At 41.1% G+C, this 23,056-nt stretch overlaps 1 protein-coding gene across 1 annotated transcript; it reads right to left on the reverse strand.

Moving 5' to 3' along the window:
* Positions 1-820: 820 nt before the first annotated feature.
* Positions 821-21,985, reverse strand: LOC108411704 (zinc finger protein 850-like). The gene is made up of 5 exons (XM_037543121.1): positions 21,908-21,985; positions 20,459-20,586; positions 17,989-18,940; positions 12,498-13,411; positions 821-2,251 (listed from the first exon to the last, which is right to left on the reverse strand). The coding sequence occupies exons 3-5, from the start codon at positions 18,781-18,783 to the stop codon at positions 1,399-1,401; spliced, it is 2,562 nt and encodes an 853-aa protein (XP_037399018.1). The 5' UTR covers positions 18,784-18,940; positions 20,459-20,586; positions 21,908-21,985; the 3' UTR covers positions 821-1,398.
* Positions 21,986-23,056: the final 1,071 nt, after the last annotated feature.

A 23,056-nucleotide genomic window follows, 5' to 3' on the forward strand; every position in this document is an offset into this window, starting at 1 on the left:
AATCAAAGAAAATTGAAGATATTTAGTATTTTTAGGCTGATTTCAGTTGTGAAACTGACTGCCCTTAATAACTCTGAGCTTGTTTGTACTAAACTTTCCCAAGTTTTACGCAAGACACCCAAATTTGTCTATTAAAAAAAGCAATAGTGTAGAAATCGGTTGCTTCCTCAGAAAACAAGCACGTTCCTGTAAAATAATTCCAGTTCCATTGTTAGAACGTGCCCCTAGTATTGGGATATGTTGTTGGTAGATGGTATGCTATTTACTGAAGTACAATTGTAAAATACTTTCAGAGCTGGAAACACAGGGAAAAAAAAAAAAACTTGGGGCTTCGTTCACCATCTGTTCACAACAAGAAATTTCTTCTTAAAACCCACAATTTTTCCTAAGAGTCTGACACCAGTGTTTTCTTACTTGGGATTTGTTCTTAGGTAAAAATAGAATCTACACTATCAAGAGCACAAGGGTGAGAACGGTTCTGCATTTTAAGAACATGTCATGAACCTGACAGACTTTTTCTTAGGACCTTTTTCAAGAACAAAACTTCAGAAGACATTGGTGAGCGAGGGCCTTTGGGAGTTGACCTGTTTGTCTACACCAGAATATTTTAAACGGATAACTGCAGATAATGAGTGGGTGTTGTATTGTTTTTGGTTTGATTCTGTTAGGATTAGGGTTTGAGTTTTATGTGACGCTGTAGAGCTGGATCATCCCATTGATTTTATGGATGCATGGGGCCCAATCCTTTAGGGACCCCCAGTGTGCATCACAAAATCTTGGTACCCATTACTGGCTGCTAACTCACTCAGCTTTAGTGACGTCAAAACATTTGTTTCAACAGCTTTTCTACAGGGAGACTCATTCAAGTCATTCAAAGAGCCCCAAATATTCTTTAATAACTCTCTGTAAGACAAATCAATCTGAATGAAACAGCGTGCAATGTGCATCTCAGTATATGGAGCTTCAAACAAGCCTGGATGCCCGTGTCGGAGCGATGAGGTAGGCGCCGGACAGCCATCACAATGTTTAACCTCCATTTGCAGACCCCCGTACCCCTTCATGTGCCTAGCAGAAAACAGAGATCACTTCCATCATCGCAATCCAATCGATTACACATACGTCAAGATGTGTAGTGTTTTCTTTTGATTCAGATTGCTTCCTCCTAACGGTATTCACAACCGAATATTCTGGGCCTCTTTTGAGTGAATCTCCCTGTAATTTGGTTATGTGGTCTTCCGTTTCAGACAGCAAACATCTCTGCTTATCAACTACATTTGGTGAAAGTGGAAAATCCTGTACGTGTTTATCTCACAAATAAATAATAAACAGCAGAAACACAGATTACATGAGTCACAGCCAAATAAAACCAGTTAATGATTCTATTTTTTTCACAAACTGTCACGAGTCAACACCTCCTTTTAAGTGCACTTTCATGTGTGTTCTGAAGGAATTTGACTGCCTGAAGTCCCGCCCACACTCTGAGCAACGAAACGGCTTTATTCCTTCGTGAATGTACTGGTGTTGCTGGAGAGTACTTTTTCGACTGAAACTCTTTCCACACTCCGAGCAGTAATACGGTTTAATTCCTGTATGAATGCGCTGATGCGTTTTGTGAGCACCTCTGTCGCTAAAACGTTTTCCACAATACAGGCACTGATACGGTTTCTCTCCGGTGTGAATGCGCTGGTGTGTTTTCAGGGCACCTCGGTCACTAAAACTCTTTCCGCACTCGGAGCACTGATACGGCTTCTCTCCGGTGTGAATGCGCTTGTGTGTTTGCAGATGATTGTGTCGAGTGAAGCTCCTCCCGCACTCTGAGCAGTGATACAGCTTCTCTCCTGTATGAATGCGCTGGTGTTTTATGAGATTAGCTTTGTCCCTAAAACTTATTCCACACTCCAAGCAGTGAAACGGTTTCTCTCCTGTGTGGATGCGCTGGTGCGTTTGGAGGTTCCTCTGCTGATTAAAACTCTTTCCACACTCTGCACACTGATACGGCTTCTCTCCGGTGTGAATGCGCTGGTGGTCTTTGAGGGTACTTTGCTGTCTAAAACTCTTCCCACACTCTGAACAGTAATACGGTTTCTCTCCTGTATGGATGAGCTGATGTCTTTTAAGGGTACCCTGATGACTAAAACTGGCTCCACATTCTGAGCAGCGATGACGCTTCTCTCCAGCGTGGATGAGCTGGTGTTGTTGGAGACGGCTCTGTCTGATAAAGCTCTTCCCACACTCTGAGCACTGGTGAGGTCTCTCCTTGGCCATTTTGTTCTGCATTCTTTGAGATGTACAGACACTACCAGAGGATGCTGAGATGCTATGTTCTCTTATTAATATTTTCTGATTTAAGCAGTTTGACTTCTTCTCCCTGGTGGCATCTCTTGGCGTGATTGTGGAGGTGTGCAGGAAAGAGATGACGAAGAACAAGGAAAGACCTGCCGCAAATGCTCATTCAGTTCTGGAATGGAGAAAAGAAGATACAGATATTCAGAACTTGAACGTGAAACTGTTTGGGATTTAGTAGATAACATCCAGCTAGTTTCAGCTACAAAACAGGTCGATAAAGACGAAAAACAAGAACAAATCAGTTGATGGCAAACATATGTTGATATTTAATTTAATAATTAAGTTTAAAAAGGTACAAGGTCAGCACTCTCCAATATTAAATACGTGCAGCAATGTTTTCGTAGACCCTTTTAAATACAGTCACTGCACTGTACAAGCTGCAGGCCTTCACAAACTGAACTTAGAGTGTTATATATGAGGGAATCTATAGCCTATCCCAGCGGCCATCAGGCGGACGGCAGGATAGTCATGAATTCTATTCATGTGAAATAGTCAAAACTGTAATAAACAATTCCTGCCGCTACTAAGGATTTTAGTAGTGTTAACACTAAGCTAAAAGCAGTTCATTTTTCGGCTGCTGTAGATTAAACAAGGATCTGAAGCTCATGAAAAACATTTTTATAAAGCTTTCAACAGATATAACATGTATTTTACTTTTGTAGGAGTTCAATAAACAGCCCTGGCAGTAAGCATCCTGAAAAGTATTGTTCAGATGAACACTTGTACCTGCAGTCAGTGAGGTATCTAAAACTTTCAGAAAGTGTTCCTCTAACCTGCTAATCTGACACATTAAGCCTTCGGTTTAGCTTCTGATGTCCAAACCAGTAAAAAAATGTCTAGACCAAGACCAACCAAGTACATCACAGAGATGAAAATGCTTAATTTTACAGAGAACTGAATTGTCTTGCATACATATAGTGCATATAGTGCATACAAAGTGAAAAAGAAGCAGGTCTTACCCTGTGTGACAAAGTCATAGAAAGGTTTTGTAGTATTTTGAAAAGAACCTGACAGCAGCTTCAAATCTTTAAGATTCGTGGGCTCCAAACTGAGATACTGTGTAAATCTTTCATGAATCTTAAATTGCCGCAAGCTGGATGAGGTTCTAGACCAGTGACTCCCAGCCCAGTTCTCAGGGTCCCCCAGATAGTCCACATTTTCGCTCCAACCCAACTTGCAACACGCAGATGTAAGAAAAAAGTGGACTATCTGGAGGGCCCTGAGGACCTGGTTGAGACCCATTATTCCAGACTATACAGCGGTTTTCTTGAATCACATCCATCACAAAGTGTGCAGCATGACTCACATCATCATAAAGGATCCTATCGCTGTGTACAGCGTTTCTCATGTGCACAAAATGCTAAAGCAATGCTAATAAAGCAAATAAATTTTCTGTATAACAGGACAGTAATCCTTCAGGACCAACTTCGTAAAGTTTGTTAAAAGCAAAACAGAACTTGAAAATAATTAAATGAGAAATTTACACAGCAAAATCTACCCTAGCAAGCAGTAGAAGTAAAAACTAAAAACAGCTGCATATTGAATTTTTGTCCAATTTTGTCATTTTTCAGTTTATGACAGTTTGAAAATATCTGTTGTCCTTTACATCATGTGTTTATTTCATGAAGAATGGACCAAAAGAAACAGTCCAAAATGACTTGGAAAGACATCTGATTCCATTGCCTTACATTAGAAGTAAGGTATGTTTTTTCCTTCTCCTGTAAAGTTACCATTTTGGAGATACAAGGTTTTCATCCGACAACAGCGATATGCTGGTTTTGCTGGTCCATGCTATTTTTTCTAGCAGGTTATTCATTTAAATCTACGCATTAGGTTAATTTAAGCAAGGTATTAAGTAATCAGCAGGGTTTTTGAGCAGGCCCACCTTGTAAATCCTAAATTTTGCATTAAAAATGTCTTGAATTTGCCACACCTGGCTAAGAAAACAACCAAAAGCACCCCTGCTGGGAAAGAACCCGTTATATCTCTCTGTTGGTTACTGGTGGTGTCCAACAGCCACTAATGGTATTGAGTGTCCTGATGGGATGACATCACAGTGTAAATGAGTGATTCTAATGGTTTAATAGGTGCTCCGGGGCTGATTTCAGATGTTCAGATGTGTTTAGTAAGAAAGCAAAAACATCAGGTTTTAGTCCTCATTGTTCTAATGGTATTCTTCAGCAAGGACAGAAGCAGCAGCCTCTAACATTCCTCACAGAAGTCTACAGGAAGGCTGCCTCTCTCGTAAACCTTAAACCCTGAACATCTACACCGCTGATTTCTCAAAGGAGCGTTGAAAACACACACAACGCAAATATGAACAGCTCCTACCTTCAACAGTGCGGCTCCTGGTCCTGGTCCTGCCCCTTCAACAACAGCCCAGGTTCTTCTTCTCCACTCCTTTTGAGTTGAAGAAGCTTGCCAACAGCGCCACCACCTGGGAGCTATAAGGGTCTTTTTAATCCCACTTTTATTCCTGCGCTGGGCAGTACTCCATACGAGCAGTCAACCATGCTGTGGGGGGTGGAGGTTGGTGGTGGGGTGTGCTGGAGCCTATCCTATCATGTTTGGTTAATATGTTACAATAAATTAGAATTTTATTCCATCAGCTCTCGCAATACTGGATGCCGTCAAAGTGTTGGATGTTCAGTGTTAAAATTAAAATTGGGGGCTCTGCAAAACAGCATGAACTTTTTTATATTTTATATATTTTTTTGCATTTAAACCAGTTTATGCTTGAACAGAGTAATCTGTAAGGCAGTGAAGGAATGCTGAGGTTTTCTACTGCTGCATGAACAGAGACAGCTCAACAATGCAGAACACTGTCGTCTGCCTACGAGTACACTTAGCAGTCAGAGGTGGAGGCAGCAAGATGATTAATATACAAATAAATAAGAATGGACCAAGGATTGAACCTTGCAGGACACTGATGCGAAACATTTAATAAAACATTCCCTGGTTATTAACCAATAAAAAATTATTGGCTAACTTGAGCATTTGGAGCTGTCCAAAAAAAAGTAACAATGGGGAACAGGCTAAAAACTGCATGCATTTGAATTCTCCTCTATAAAGGGGATGAACTCTTGAAGTCACAAAAGGGAACTGTGCCAGATGACAGTATGAATTATAGCTGAGGTGTACTCATGAATTTATGTGGAGAAGTTGTGTAAAATGACCCAGTAAGGAGATGGAACAGCCTGGTATGAGTGGGTCATACATATATTTTTTAAAAAGACATCATACATGCTTACCAAAAAAAGGTGTAAAGATCAGATATTGCAATCGATAATCAAAGAGTAAACTAAAACTCATAGGTAAAGCAGGCTGACAAAAACCTGTTGCAACCAGTTTTGGAGTGAGTACATAATGTGATAGCCAAATTAATGGCCTTGAGAGGATGTAACAGCCTGCTACAATCAGGGTGGTGTCAGGACCAAGAGCTGTTCTCCCCTCGCCCTCGGTCTAAACATATGTGGATTTACAACAAATTTTCCTGAGGTATGTTTTGTTCTAAATATATTTCTGATCACTCATGCAAAAATCATCAAATTAAAAGGTATGCTGTAAAAGCTAAAAGAAATAAATAGACTTCAGTTGCGGAATTCTTTGTGGAAGGAAGGAAAAGGCCTTCTTTACTGAGCTTCCGGTGGCAAGATGTTTCCTGGATGACCAAATGCAAAGAACATCACAAAGCATCCTTCTTTATATCCTGTTTCGTGGTGAACTTATCACCCCTCCCTTTTCATGTGACCTTGAATCACTTTTGGTTCCCAATGTCTCTTAATTTGATACTTTCCTTGGAAACCCTTATTTCCAACCATCCTTGACATCAATTTTTTCTAAACTTTCCCAGTCTGGCTGTAACAGGTCATCCCATCGTCTAAAGGCCATTGTTTTACCCTTTCTCATTAATCTGGCTCCAGTACGGGTTTTGCAGGTTCTTATCAGTGTGCCTCACTCTTTGAGGGTCAGCTTGCTTTTGCCTTCCACTGTGTATGAGGTGTTTTACAGGCCTCCAGAGCTCCAGGTGCATTCCAGTGTCCACAACTCCCTTACATAAATCAGGGCCTGTTCCTGGATAAAAGGTTTCATCTGCCTCATTATATAAACAATACAAGGCCTGTCCTTGGTGAGAGGATTCATACCCTTTCATTAATGAACTTCATCTGTATAACTTATTTTAAGGGAGTAATTTAAGGAAGTTTTTTTTATTAAAACAGTGATTCAAGGAAACATTTAATCAAAAACCCAACAGTAGAATGGTTTTTAAGCAATGAGAAGATTTCAGTAGTGAGCCGTGGACTGCACTGATTGCATATTCTCAATTTTTGTATGGGGCATATTTATTTACTACCGTCAAGTTTTTATAAAATGATCCAGTGCTAAATCTGTGTGTGGAATTTTCTAAAGTACAGTGAATTTCACTTAATGCTTAATCCTGAAGAAAACCTTGTTCAATAATATGAAGCTTTCTTCTAACCAACATCTGTGAGCCCATTTTTCTAATGCAGCTGTTTCTAGCGCATCCAATAAGGAAGTGGTCATTAAAGTCACCTCGTCCTGCTGTCGGGACTCCTACCCCGAGTCCCAGTCGATGTTGATAAAACGCATGTTGCTTATCACTTGATCCTAAATTAAGTTTTAGTGCTATTTTATTTTGTTCTCTAGTGCAAAAAAGGGTAATTAAAATCAAAGGATTCTTGCAAAATGCAAAAAAGATAATACAGTCAAAAAGATTAAAAAGCATTCTTGCAGAAGGTTGAAGAAAAATGAAAAACCAAACTTCAGTCGATGGTTCTGCTGAGGAAGGAGAAGGCCCTCTTCATTTATTAAGTTTCAGGTGATAAGTCGTCTCCTGTATCGCCAAAAATGCAAAAGAACGAACACAATACATCAGTTTTTATAATGTTTTCCGAATATGGTCATTGCCCCTCCCTGGGGTATTTTCTTCACTCCTCCTCTCTGACCATCCTAGGGTTCCCTAGGATGACAAGGACCATTTTTACAACTTCTCCAAAATGGGCTTTTTTAATTATTTAAGATTCCTTGCTCGCTGCTTATCTATCTCCTCACTAAAAGCTAGCTTGCTTGCTTTTAGTGAACAGGCTGTATTTCTTACATGCTGATGTCTGCTTATCTCTCTAGGCTTTCTAAGCAGTGCCTGGCACGAACACCCCTCGCCTGAAAGCATCAGGCCTAACTTTCCTACCTAAGGCTGCCTATCTGGCTCAGTTAAAATGATGCTATACTCTATTTGAATATTTTCTAAATTAACGATTGCTGCAAACCTTTTATTAATGATGACTCAAGGATATATTTTTTTAATAAATTCCCTCAAGGCAACCGTTTTTTTCTGTTCTGGTGGATGTCGGGATAGACTGGTAGGGTACTTCAGGTTTGGTCTTGTCGAATAACAAGTTGTGAGAGGATGAGATTACTGCATATTTCCTGCATGTGATCGGATGAAAAAGTTAACAATTACAGAATAAAATCACCCAGGATCAGCATTTCTGAAGCAGTTTACAGATAAAAGACAATCCAATTCATCAACTGCAAAGGAAAGCAGAACATATACCTTGCTTCTGTCTATACTATAGGGAGATTCACTTCAAAGAGCCCCCAAATATTCTGCTGTAACTCCCGTCAGGACAAAGCAATATTGACGTATGTGTAATTGATTGCATTACATGAGATGCTGGAAGTGACCTGTTTTCTGCCCGACACATGATGAGCTGAATGCACCCAGAAGTTGCAAACAGGGGTTAAATGATGCGACAGCGGTCCAGTGCCTACCTTATCGCTCTGACACAGGTGCACCCCAGTTTGTTTGAAGCTTCATATACTGAAGAGAACTTACACATTGTTTGGTTCAGACTGCTTCATCCTAGCGAGAGTTATTACAGAATACTCTTGACCTCCTTTGAGTGAATCTCCGTGTTTGAAGAATAAAATGACTTAAAACCGCACTGTCATCACCTATTGTGCCTGCGCTATGAACCGCGGTTGCTGCTGCTGTTTTCCAGCTTAACGTCACACAGCGAGCACCTGAGCGATGAAGATCAGGGTAAATGCACAGCGGGTGAAGATAAAGAGCTCCTCCAGCAGAGCTTTAGCTCCTGTTTCTGCTCCTTCCACAGCAGCCCGAGTCTGAACGCAGCTGGACTGAGAATCATCTCCTGGTCTGTGAGGTGGGCTTGACAGCCCAGCCTATTTCTCCCCCCCACCACCACGTCCTCCTACAAACCCCGCCTCCTGCTGGCTGACTGGGCAAAAGTTTGTGCTAGCAGTGCACTAATTGGCCACTTGAGAAGTCATTCGCGTCACAGAACCAGCCACTGAGGCGAATGGAAGAGAGAAAACACTGCAGAAGGAACTTAGAACATCAACAGAAAAAGGCCATTAGTACCACTAGGATTAAAACATGATGGTTTTGCTATTTATCTAGCTGAAATTGGCTTAATGGTGACCATTCAAGACCACCACCTTTCTTAACACCTTCAGATGCCATTAGAAAGGCATCAAATGCATCTGGAATCAGTTCCACCTCTTAAACCATTAGGACCCTTTACACTGTGATATCAACCCATCAAGAAAGTCTTAAACACATTACAAAATCACCAGGAACCCAGACACACTAATTAGTCTATCCGTTCTTTTTCAGCAAAGGGTGAAGTGAAAACTGTTCCTTCCTGGTGGATTTGTAATGTGTTTTGGCCTGGCCTTTTTCATCAGATGATATCTCAATGTGAAGGATCCTAATGTTTTAAGACATGACCAATGTCTGATTGTTCTGATGGTTTCTTCAGTGGTTGGGATGTAAACAGAGAGATTCCGAGTGGTGACAGAGATTTTGAATACATATTCTCTTAAATAAGTAATCAAATAGATTAGATACTGTAATCAATAACCAAATAGGTAGTGTTGACTAACAGAGAACATTAATCCTCTCACAAAGGGTAGGCCTTAGTCTGTCTACATAGCGAGATTGTAGACACTGGATTTACAGAGAGGCCTGTCTGTACCTGCTGACCCAGAGAAGAGAGGGGCAAGTTGACCTTCAAAGATAGAGCAGGGTGGTCAAAACCTGTTGAAACCACTTTAGGAGTGAGCTCATCATGCAATAGCCAAATTAATGGCCTTGAGAGGATGTAACAGCCTGGTGCAACCAGAGTAGAATGTTTTATTTTTTCAAAAAATGACATCATGTACGTTAGATTTAAGGGTTTCTAAGAAAAGTGCAGAGTTTGGATACAATAGGGACTAAAATGACATGGAATTGTGTAAAAGAGTACAATAAGGATATTTCATTATCATCTTTGCACTGTGGTTGTCCAGGAACCATCTTGCCACTTTCCTTCTTTTTAAGAACTCAGTGGCTGAAGTCTTTTTATTCCTCTTTTATTTTTTGTTGATATTCCTTTCGTTCTTTTCGAAGAAGATCAGAGCTAAACCTTACACGTCTAGATCCTGGGCAGAAGAGACAACTCTGAACTGCGACAGTGGTTTGGTGTGAAATGATCCCGATGCCTTTACAGTGGTTGCGATAGAAACCAGGTGTCGTCATGACTACAACACAAAATCACCAGGACACCGGAGGTTAGAGAACCAGCCTCGTGACCAGAAGGTTGCCGGTTCCATCCCCATGGCCGACAACAGGTGACAGAAGTGCTCTTGAGCAAAGCACCTAACCCCCAACTGCTCACCGGGTGCTGTGGATAGGGCTGCCCACTACCCCCTAGTGTGTTTGTTCGCTAGTGTGCATGTATGTGGGTGTTTCACTGCATGAATGGGTTCCTCTGTATGCAAACACAGTTGGCTAATAGTTCTGAATTCAAATATAGACATTTTATTTACTATCCAAAGCCACCAGTGACTTATGTGTCTTATGAGCTTTATCAAGAGTGAACTCTAACATAAAACCAATAGAATTTCTCAGTTTCAATATATTGAAATATATTGTTGTCTTTCTAGCATTTCCCTTAAAAATAGGGATTACATGATTAGCATATCTTTGCATTCTATTTTTATTGACATTCTGCACAGTATCCCAACTTTATTTGGAAATGGAGTTGTTAATAACATATGTGGCCACAAGGTTGGTTAGCTTTCACGGGGGAGATGAGTTAGACCCTCCCCCTTTGCAATATTTATGTTTCTTAGCATAATTCACCAGAGAGAACTCCTTTGCCCCTTGTGACCTGTCTTCCATTACTGTGGTCTTACTTTGCCTGCCCCATTCCACAAGCCAGTAATGAGTCTTAGAGCAATGTGACGGACTGAATCTAGAGCTTTAAGGCTACTGGTAGACACGTCTTAAGATAACATCACTGTAGTCTAGGATGGATAATAAGGTGGTCTCCATGACGCTTTGTGTAGTATGCACTGGGAAACATCTTGTGTTGGCATATGTATCCCAGCTATTGCCTACATTCACTGTGTAGCTTATTTATGTGATATTTAAACATAAATGTATCCTACAGCCGTATACCAATGTTCTTATGTTCTGTGGCTGTTTCAATATTGCATGCTGTCAAAGTGTTGATATTCAGTGCTAAACTTAATCCTCGGGGCTCTGGGAAACAGCATGAACTGTAAGGCAGTGAAGGAGTGCTGAGATTTCGATTAGTTGATTTATATATAAATAAATAGAATGGACCAAGAATTGAACCTTGCAGGACACCTTTAATTACAGGCATTAAATCTCATTGAGTTACCCTGTGACACAAACATTCTGCCCATCAGAGAAGTAGCTCTGAGCCTTGTTTTTTGCATTTTTATCAAAACCACTTGAATGTAGGTTATTTACAAGTGAATGGTCAACATTATCAAAAGCTTTGGTAAGACCAATAAAAAGGACAGCACAATGCTTCTTTCTGTCTGTTGCTGTAAAAAGATAAAAGCATTTAATGCAAGTGTGGTAGCGGAAATGTTTTTTTCCTATCCAGATTGTTTATCACCCAGGAATCAGCATTTCTGACGCAGTATATTGTCATGATCAAGAGCTCTCTCTTCTGCCCAGGGTCTGAACATTTATCTATCATTTAACTGTCTGTAATCTATCTTCAAAAAGAAAAAGAATCAAAGAACATCAACACAGATAAAAAAAAAAGAAATTAAAATACTTCAGCCGTTGAGTTCTTGTGGAAGGACAGAGAAGAGCATCAAATGGTAAGATGGTTCCCAGTCAACCCCAATGCAAAACATCTCTTTTTTATTCCCACTGGGGTGATGAGATAATCACTGCATCCCTTTTCAATATTCTATACCATTTTAGTCCCCAATCATATCCAAACCTTACACCTTATTTGGTAAGCCTTAAAACCAAATAAATGTGTATGATGTCTTTTTTAAAAACCCACTCAGGTCTAATTCTTACCAGGCTGTTCCCTCCTTACAGGGCCTTCTTAAACTCTCCAGAGAAGTTCAGAAGTTCACCTCAGCTATAACTTGTGTCATCTAGTACAGCTCCATTCTGTAAGTTCAGAAGATCACCCGTCAGAAATTCCAATGCATACATAGCCTGTTCCCCTATATTACCTACTGAGCCCATATTTAGTTTATAGACTTTTAATCAGGGAATGTTTTATTCAATCTTTTCCATCAATACTGAAATAAAAGATCAAACATTTCTATAACTACAGAAGAAAGAGCAGAATATACACCTCTGATATTAACTACTATTCCTCCAACTCTCACCTGCTTGTACTATAAAGCATAAAAGTCGTTTAAAGCCACATAGTCATCATCTGTCTAAACCAGTTACCACTGTAATATCTGGATCAATATGTGTGATCAGAACTTTCAGTTGACACCTTTTGTCCTTTTGAAGTAAGCTGCTAATATTTAGGTGGACTGTGAATCAGTGCAACTCCTCCCACAGCCTAAACAATAATAGTTTCTCTCCTGTGCGAATGCTCTGGTGTGCTTTGAGAAAACATCCATCTCTAAAGCTGAGTACTACTACTACAGTCTGAGCACTAATGAGGCATTTCTCCTTTGTGACTGCGCTGGTGTTCTACGACAAAACGTCTGTCTCCATAATTCTTTCCACGGTATGAACAGTGTTATGGTCTCTGGTGTGAATGTGCTGGTGTGCTGTAACAGAACTTTTGAATCTAAAACTCTTTCCACACTCTGAGCACTGATGCGGCTTCTTTCCTGTATGGATACGCATGTGCTGTTGGAGATTACTCTGCCGAGTAAAACTCTTTCCACACTCTGAGCACTGATACGGCTTCTCTCCAATGTGAATGCGCTGGTGTCTTCGGAGAGCACTTTGGCTAGAATAACACTTCCCACACTCAAAACAGTAATACGGCTTCTGTCCTGTGTGAATGCGCTGGTGTACTCTGAGATGACCCTGTTCAGTAAAACTCTTTCCACACTCTGAGCACTGATACGGCTTCTGTCCTGTGTGGATTCGCTGGTGTCCGTGGAGAGCACTCTGCTGGGTAAAACTCTTTCCACACTCTGAGCACTGATACGGCTTCTCTCCTGTGTGGATGCGCTGGTGGGCTTGGAGATTACTCTGCCGAGTAAAACTCTTTCCACATTCTGAGCACTGATACGGCTTCTCTCCAGTGTGAATGCGCTCGTGTCTTCGGAGAGCACTTTGGCTAGAACAACACTTCCCACACTCAAAACAGTAACACGGCTTCTGTCCTGTGTGAATGCGCTGGTGTGCTTGGAGATTACCCTGTTGAGTAAAACTCTTTCCACACTCTGAGCACTGATACGGCTTCTCTCCAGTGTGCATACGCTGGTGTACTTGGAGATGACTCTGCCGAGTAAAACTCTTGCCACACTGTGTGCAGGGATATGGCCTCACTCCTGTGTGAAGAAGACAGTGTCGTTGGAGGTGACTCTCACGAGAAAAACTCTTTCCGCATTCTGAGCACTGATACGGCTTCTCTCCAGGGTGAATCCGCTGGTGTATTTGGAGATTACTCTGTACAGCATAACTCTTCCTACAGTCTGAGCAGTGATATGGCTTCTCTCCTGTGTGCATAAGCTGATGTTGTCGGAGACCATCCAGATATGCAAAACTCTTCCCACACTCTGAGCACTGCTGAGTTATGTTCTTTATTTTTCGCTTTCTCCTGAGAGACGTGGCATTGCAGACGTGACCAGAGGACGTTTGTAGAGACACCATATTCTCTTCTTTTAACTCTTCTGATCTCAGCAGTCGGAGTTATCCTGGAATCCTACGATAATGGCAAGAAAAGACCATTAGGGCTGTCATGATTAGGACATTAGCTGTAACTGCAATAAAAAGATGCATATTTATTTGTCCATTAAGCACAATCATTAAATGTACAAGCGGCCAAACTTCCTTGCAGTCTACATTTTTTGTCCACCAACTCTTGACTGACATGACTCAAGCTCAAAAACATTACTCAGCACTGACCTACTAAAGGTGTTATGGAACAAATCGTGACTGGCTTACTTGCAATAGGATGGCGTTTGTCTCTGGAAAAGAGAAAAGAGGGATAAGAAATAACTTATTAAAAGGTGTTGGGGGGCAAAAAAAACAAGCATCTAAAAAAAAAAAAGAAAACACAAAAATAACACTAAAGTTCTTTACACCAAGATTTTTCTGTAAAAAACTGATTAGGCCTGAATCCACATCACATGTAGACAATTCCAGAGTGAAATAAGTTATTTGACTCTTCCAATAACTTTATTCTTCAGCTACATACGCAAAGCATTTGGCACAGTTTGGCACTGTAAGATCTGTCTCTCTCTAATTTTATAACCCCAACTAGACAAGCCCTCATTGTCAATAAGCGACAAAATGTTGTCAATTAAAGTGATAGTCGCCCCTATAATCTATGCGTGCGTAGGTTTTGTACATAGGTATGTGTATGTGTGTGAGGGTGTGTGTCTGTGTAGAGCCTGACTCTGATAGCTTGCCTCAAGCCATACGACCTTGACCATGACACAGATAAGCTCTGGGCACAAAAGAACATCTACACAGTGGTGCATTTTAAACTAACTTCTGTAATGATTACATCTCTGATTCTTCTAAAATACCATTAAATAACATAGCTGGAAGGGCAAGATCCCCAGTTACCTTACAGCAGCTTGTGGCAAAGAGAAAAGAAAAGATTCTACTAAATAAAATAAAATCCTGTAAGTGAATGTCCCACAGCCAGTGAAAGATCAGAAAAACAGTTTAGACATTACAAGACAAAACATAAAATTAAACATTAGCAAACTTGTAAGAATGTTAAACAAAGATTACGGCATTGAAATGGACTTTAACCTCCCACAGATCTGAGTATTATTATAAATCTGCCATCAGATCCAAACAGGCAGAGTCAGGGAGCTGACAGGCTGGTCTGGAGGCTGAACTGCCTAAATATGCACTGACCAGTAAACTGATCAGATAAGCTGACTTATCAATTCACCGCCATGGCCATTTCGAGTTCAATCGGTAGTGGTTGGTTAGTGTAGTGGGTAACACCTCTGCCTTCTACACTGTACACTGACTGGAGTTCAGTGCCCCGCCTGGGTAAACACCCTATACCAATAAGAGTCCTTGGGCAAGACTCCTAACACCACCTTCACCTACTACACTATAGACTGGAGTTCAGTGCCCCGCCTGGGTAAACACCCTACACTATACCAATAAGAGTCCTTGGGCAAGACTCCTAACACCACCTTCAGCTCCCTGTGTAAAACGATAAGATTGTAAGTCGTTCTGGATAAGAGCCTCTGCCAAATGCCATAAATGTAAATCTAGATTAACATAATTACATAATAGTCAACACGTTTCAGAGACGTTGTTAATTTGATACACGACTCTAAAACAATAAATAAGAAAAGAAAAACATCAAGAGACACAAAGAAGAAACACTCGGTTATACATCGCCCAGCAGGTTAGCATAGTTAGCTCAACGTCTCTCGCCGCTCGGCCGTTATTAGCCTTTCAGTTAACGCCACCCGCAGCACTTCAACTGGACAAAACTGACCAGTTCACACTTTGTTTTGATCAAAATCCGCTCCCACTCACAGTTTAGATCATCCTGATATTAACATTCTGTCACTAAATGAAATTTCAGTTCGTTAAAATGAAACTTTACCTCAGAGAAACTGCGGCTGCCGCCTGTTCCAGCTCCTCAGTCCCGACTGGACTCTGTAAACACACACAGCGCTATGAACCGCGGTCGCTGCTGCTGTTTTCCAGCTTAACGTCGCACAGCGAGCACCTGAGCGATGAAGATCAGGGTAAATGTACAGCGGGTGAAGATAAAGAGCTCCTCCAGGCAGAGCTTCATCTTCTCCAGCAGAGCTTCAGCTTCTCCAGCAGAGCTTCAGCTTCTCCAGCAGAGCTTCAGCTTCTCCAGCAGAGTTTCAGCTCCTGTTTCTGCTCCTTCCACAGCAGCCCGAGTCTGAACGCAGCTGCACTGAGAACCACCTCCTTTTTTTTTGAGGGAGGGGGGGTCTTCACCGTAAAACATTTTTCTGACACCCCACCCCCACCCCCTTTGGACAGTGTTTTGCTTTACAATGCTCTCTGTGTACTTCTCCACCATGAATGGATTCACAAATTCAAGTTTTTGGCCAAATCCTTGTAGCAAAACAATATCTCATCATGTCACATCACACATTGTAGTCGTACCCATTTCATGTAACATTTTCCTTTGACGTAAGTTTTGGAAGCGCCAAATGCTTCGGTTGCTAGTTTCCATCACCATCATTCTGGGAAATTCCCACTGTGTCGGTTTCTTCAGAACGATGCATTTAACATCAATGCACTCTGAATGACTTCATTTACATCTTAACGATTGGATTATGCAGAAATTCTGAGAGCAGATTTGGTATGGAGACTTAACTTGATTTCAACTGTGGAAATGCATTTACAGGTTCAGCAATTGGCAGACGCTCTTATAATTTGATATTTTTTTACACAAGTAGACAAAGGTAGAGTTAGGAGTCTTGCCCAAGGACTCTTATTGGTATAGTGTAGAATTTGATTCCAGTCTACAGCGTAGAGGGCAGTGGTGTTACCCACTACACTATACCAACTAATATGTATTACCCTGAACTCATACTGGAATGTATGTGAAAACATAAAAGAAAATGGAACTGGTGTAAAACAAATTAATGAAAACAAGTAATATACAACTCCTGTACAAATGTGCAGATTTTAGTGTCAATATCAACCATAGAAGTGATGATTGATCATGAATATCAAAATGTACAGTGCTGTTTGGATGGCTCTGAACCCTTCATCATTTTTGATCAGATCTTCTTTTAACTCATAACAGTAGATAAAGAGATACCAATTAAACAAATAACACAAAAGTATAGTTTTATTCATTTATTAAACTAAGTAATCTAATATTAAATGTTTTTATAGAAGTATGTGAACCTCTGATTTCAGTAACCACCTTGAGCAGCAATGACTTCAACCAAATGGTTCCTATGACTCTTGATCAGCACTGCACATTGACTTGGAGGAATCTTGGCCTGTTCCAATATATGGAACTGCCTTAGGTTTATGTTGGTGGGCATTCTTGCATGAATGTTTTAGGTTCTGCTTCAACATTTCTATTGGATTATGGCCTGGACTTTGACTAAGGGTGTCCAAAATTGCAAAATTTTTATTTCTTCTACTTTAACCATCTCTGTTGACTGACTGGTGTTTTTAAGGTCGTTGTCTTTCTGCAGAATCTTCCGTTCAGATTCAGTTCATGGATGGATGCCCTAATATTTTTCTCTAGTATTTCTTGATACCATCCAGAATTCTTAACTCCATCAAATGATGACAAGCTGTCCTGGTCCAATAGCAGCAAAACAGCCCCATTCTGTGAAACTGCCACCACCGTGTTTCAACGTTGAGATGAGGTTTTTATGCAGGAATGCAGTGTTAGGTTTCACCAATCATTTAATCTCTTATGTCCAAACTCATTACTGTATCTGTATCGATGCATCCCTATCTAGAATAAGGACATCAGACTACATGATCATCAGTGGTGTCCAATTATGTCAAGCAAAGGCCCGGAGTGGCTGCAGGTTTTCGTTCCAAACTATCAGGAGCTCACCTGATTCCACTTGTTTAGTCAACTGGACAGTCCTCAAACCTCTGATTATGGGTGCTTCTGCTTTGTTGAAATGAAGACCTGCAGCTACACCGGGCCTTTAAGCATAAGACTGGACATGTCTCCCTTATATGCTTAAATCACAAGTAAGTGTTAAATTAAAATACATGACGCATAAAAATTACAATCAATATTTTTAGAATGTTAACAAGCATTAAAAGCTACTTCAAGGAATAGCTACATGTTTGCCTTCTTTAGTTTTGAAGTTAAGAGGCTAATATAGCTAACAAATAATGGAAGCTTAGGCCCTGTCCCAGGTGCACTTGCAGACCTGCTGTTTTTATTTGCGTATGCCTGTGAAGACTGCAAGGCTGTAGGGTATCCTATCTCCCATTTTCACTTTCAAAAGGGTGACGGAGTCCGAGCAGCGATATTTTTGTGCGTTTACAAATTTCTGATTTCAGTCTTGGAGGTGAACCGCAGGGCTTATGGCGCCCTTTGGGACAGAGCTTGAGCAATGATACAGCTCCGCTCCTGTGTGAATGTACTGGTGTCGTTGTAGATGACTCAGTTGAGTAAAACTCCTCCCACACACTGAGCAATGATACGGTTTCACGCCTGTGTGAATGGGCTGGTGTGCTTTGAGGCTGCTTCTGTCTCTGAAAGTCCGTCCACAGTATGAACACTCATACGGTTTCTCTCCGGTGTGAATGCGCTGGTGTGCCTTCAGCGTACTCTGTTGTTTAAAACACTTGCCACACTCTGAGCACTGATATGGCTTCTCTCCTGTGTGGATGTGCCTGTGTTTTAGGAGATTACTTTTGCCTCTAAAACTTGTCCCACACTCTGAGCAGTAATATGGCTTTTCTCCAGTGTGAATGCGCTGGTGTAGCTGGAGGGCATTTTGCTGAGTGAAACTCTTTCCACACTCAGAACAGTGAAACGGTTTCTCTCCAGTATGAATTCGCTGATGTTGCTGAAGAGTACTCTGATGTTTGAAATCCTTTCCACACTCCGAGCAGTGATACGGCTTCTCTCCAGTGTGAATGCGCTGGTGCTGTTGGAGATTACTGTGTCGATTAAAACTCCTGCCACACTCTGAGCACTGAAACGGTTTTTCTCCAGTGTGAATGCGCTTGTGTGTTTGGAGACTGCTCTGTCTGGTAAAGCTCTTCCCACATTCTGAGCAGTGATACGGCTTCTCTCCTGAGTGACTACGATGGTGTCTTTGGAGATCACCCCACTGAGTGAAACTCTTCCCACACTCCGAGCATTGGTGGGCTCTCTTTTTGCCAGCTTTTTTCTGCATTCGTTTGTGAGATGTGTTCGTGCAAACAGTACCAGACGACGTATGCAGGGATGCTATTTTCTCATATTTCATGGATGCCATGTTCCCTTATTTAATATCTTCAGAATTGTGCAGCCTGACTCATTCCAATTTGCAGCATCTTCTGGTTTGTTTCCAGAGGGATATTTGGTGTGTGCATGAAAGTGAACACAAGGAGCAAGAGAAGACTTGAGAGAAGAGAATAGTTGGTTGTTCAGTTCTGGTCAAGAGAAAACAGAAAAAACAAATGAAACTCAATATGACATGGACCACAAATGTATCCCAAAACTGTTGGGGATTTTAGGCAACAGGATAATGTTTCAACCATTAACGTAATCAAAGGATCTTATTAGCAGCACAAGAACAATCACATACACAATTTGCTCTGGTCAGCTGTTTAGAAAAGTGAGACAAAGCATAGAAAGGTCAAACTGCTGTGGAAGCGTTTACTGGTGCTAACCAGGTTAGATGCTGCTGCCATGATAACACTGAAATATGTGGTATGTACAGTGAAGAAGCACATAAACTCTAAACTCAACTGGGTTTCCCACAACCATCTCATCACAAAGACTGTTCTGAAGTGGTATATCAAGCTTCACATTATGATTTTGGGTAACTGGGACTTCACCACAAACGGGATACGGCATATACGTATACATGTATTTATATATGATAGAGTAAGAATTAGATGTATATCCAATCTAAGACCAAATATGAAAGCGGCTCATATTTGATAGATCTTGTTGTGCGTCAGTTGGTGTGCTCTGTAATACGTTTCTCAAACTCAATGCATTTTGTCCCATGTACATTATAACCCTGAGTATCATCTGAAATGTCAAGCTGTTTAGTAGACAAAATAACACTGTGGCACACTGAAATGACACTATGTGAAAGTAAAGCTACTATGGAACACTATTATATACACTAGCTACTAAAACTGTAGGCCATGACGAAAGGCACTTAACTGCTACAAAGTTTGTTGGTTTGTGTGGGGTATTTTGGTGACTTTGCTATGACTTTAGCTTGTGTTATAAAAGTCAAAGGTTATAGAATTTAATGAGGCCGCTCGCTCTGACCTGTAGTCATAAAACTCTTTCAATGCCTTGTCCTCCATCTGAAGTCTATTACAAAGCCTTTGCTGGATCCCCTGCAGTTTGTGTAAACAACACACAGGCCTGTCATTGATGCGGTCAGCTTGGCCTGCACTTCATGCTACAGCCTCTCAACAGTGCAGGGACATAGGCTATAGTTCTGTTTGTGGACTTCAGCTCAGTTTTTTCCACCACTTTGACAGGCCTCCAGCAGGTCCAGTTGCCTGTGCCGATTCTTATTAATAGATGGTTTATAGAACATATTTTAATAGTACTGGACATGTTTGTCAAATTGGGGCTTACTTGTCTTAACAGTCAGGGTTCTCTTTAGGATAAGAGCTTCTAAGGGTCAGAGTTGTTTTGCTGCCAAAGAAGGTCCAGCAAAAACTCTCAATTTTGGACGATATTGAGTAAATGTATGAGACAGCAGAGCTGTCATCAATATTTTTCACCCAAAAGACTGGATATCATGCACTACAAGTCTCTAGGATGATCCTCCACTGATCAGAAACCCCTACTCAGACATTACCACCACATTTGCACATATAATTACACATTCTATAGGCCCCTTAGATCAGCTGTACTCAAAAATGGTCTTGGAGATCTACCACACTGCAGAGTTTTGCTTCAAACTAAATCTAACAGACCTGATGCAGGTAATGAAGGCCTGCAGGGGCATGGTGTGCTGGATGTGAACTCTCCATGGTGGTGGATCTCCAGGACCAGGATTGAGCCCCCCCCTGCCTTAGATCATATCCACACCTTCATATCGTGACTGTCAAAAGAAAAACACCTTCATCATTTTTTATTTTTCTACATAATTTCAACATGGCAACTGCCCTCTATACAAAACACACACTTGGAGGACATACAATCTCAGAATATCTCACCAAACTGTACATTTCCCCTGTTGTGGGACTATTAAAAGCTTATCTTAACTTATTTTAACTCAGCTTTAATGGAAATTCAACACAAAACAGCTGCAGCAAAGGGGGAAAACATGCAGCACACAGTCTAGCTCAGGCTCTACTGTTCTGTTGCTAACCAGCAATGGCCCTCCAGATAAGAGTCCTGAACCAACTAGAGACACTGTACTTAACTGTACTCAACCAAAAGCAAGAACAACATTATTTTTAAACTGAATACATCCCAGCATGTCTGGTGACATTTACTAAAAAATAAAATAAAGTGAAATAAGAAGATGTACTTGTGCTTTATTCACATAAAAAATAAATATATATTTATTTGGTTTTGTAAGCTTTGTTAAGCTTTTGAGGTGATGCCGACTGTTTCTCAGCCCTTCAGTACATAAAAAATGTGCTTTTTATTTTGCAGAATACTAAACATATTAAACATTTTGTATTTTGCATTTGTCTAAAGAGGGTTTTTTATCAAGAGGTTCGATTTCTGTTTACACATCTAAAAAAACAGCACTTGTGTTACATTATTTAAACAGTAGTCATCACGTCTCATATCGCCATTGTGATATCGGATAGCTTTATCGAACATGACGTTTATGTCAGTATCATGCAGCCCTAAAAGTGTTAGGAAATAAGCCCCTGTGAATTTTCTCAAGCACTTCAAGCCAAGTTATTTGTGGAAAGAAGAGATTTTCACCATTTTCGACCTAAAAATCAGAGCAGAAAAGGGGGAAGAACCTGAACTGTATTCCTGTAGTACCTCTAATTTTCATAGATAAAGGGATATTAGAGATATTTTAGTGGTGACGCTGGTTCTGTTGACACTCTAAGAACTGTGACGAGTTAAGGAGAAAAGGACATTTTCACCAACCTTATTCACTCTTAATTTAGATGTTCACTGGATAAAACTACAGGATACAGTACATTGAGCAGTTAAGGGTGTTTTGATCAGATAAACTCAGCTTCTAAACCCCACATAAAGCACCTCTAATGTCCTAAATCTGCCAAACACAGCCAGTAAAACACACCGACCCCAACACAGTCGCTGTAGAGCTGACATCACCCAGCAGGTCAGCTGGAGCTCCGCTCTGTCAGTCTGTTTGAACCTTAATGTTCAGCCGCTGCTTCACACTGTGTGGACGGTAAAGCATGTAAACAGGAGCAGCTCCTCCTCACCTCCTCCTTCTCCTCAACGCCTCCTCCAGCACTTCAGTCAGCTCAGTTCCTGTTTCTCTCCTCAGCCGGACTGTGAACGCGCACTGACGAGAACGCGCACCAGGGTGAATAATACGGCGTCAAACCAGGTCCACAAATGGCCACTAGATGGCGGTAATGTGTTATGGTTATGTAGTTAGATTAGCAACCCTGCTGAAGAAGACCACCCTGCTGAAAAAAACCCACTAGAACCATCAATGCTTTCTAATGGGAATAGGCTTAATGGTTACCATTAGGAACGACTGATATCTGTAGGACACCTTTAGATCCCATTAAGAAACCATGGAATGGACACACTACCACCAGGAACCAAGAGAGACGTTTAATGGGTTATATGACTTTATGGTTACCGTTAGAGACTGCTGGTTTGTGTAGGCCACCTTTAGATCCCATTAGGAAACCAACAAATGCATCTGGAATCACTTGTTAAGCCATTAGAGTCCTTTATACTGTGATATTGGCCCATCAGGAAAACATTGAACACCATCGAGGACCTAACAGAACCTTTTAATGGTTTCTATGATTTTTTTTAGCAGGGTTATGTCTGGTATTCTCTAAAAGGTTTGAGTTTTTATTAAATCACATTTTCGGATTCACTTTCAAAATAACATTTGGGTGTCTTGCAGACCAAAGCAGTCAAATACCAAAACTCATCCCACTCCCCTCCCCTGTGTCCTGCCTTGTGTCTATACTCATTGTATGAAACAAGGAACACCTACCGCACTTGCAACTGCAAAGAAACAATGTGGCTTTTAAATTTAAAAGAGTGATTAACTGAGTTAACTAGACATTTTGAGTTTGTTGAGCTTGTAATATTAATTTAACAGGAAAATCATTCGATTGGCACAGTGAGAAGCACTGTCACCTCATAAGGGCCTGGGTTTGATTCCCCAGCCGGGTAACCAGGGTCCTTTCTGTGTGGAGTTTACACGTTCTCCTTGTGTCTGTGTGGGTGTCTTCCCACATTCCAAAGACATGTAGCCAGGCAGCTGGAGATACTAAACTGGCCCTCGTAGTGAGTGTGTCTGCTACTGTATATGTCTTCGTCCCTGTCCAAGTTGTTTCCTGCCTTCCGGCCAATGAGCGATGGGATAAGCTGAAGCACCCCTG

This window comes from Pygocentrus nattereri, chromosome 12 (genome assembly GCF_015220715.1).
Source record: "Pygocentrus nattereri isolate fPygNat1 chromosome 12, fPygNat1.pri, whole genome shotgun sequence".
NCBI classification, from domain to species: domain Eukaryota; kingdom Metazoa; phylum Chordata; class Actinopteri; order Characiformes; family Serrasalmidae; genus Pygocentrus; species Pygocentrus nattereri.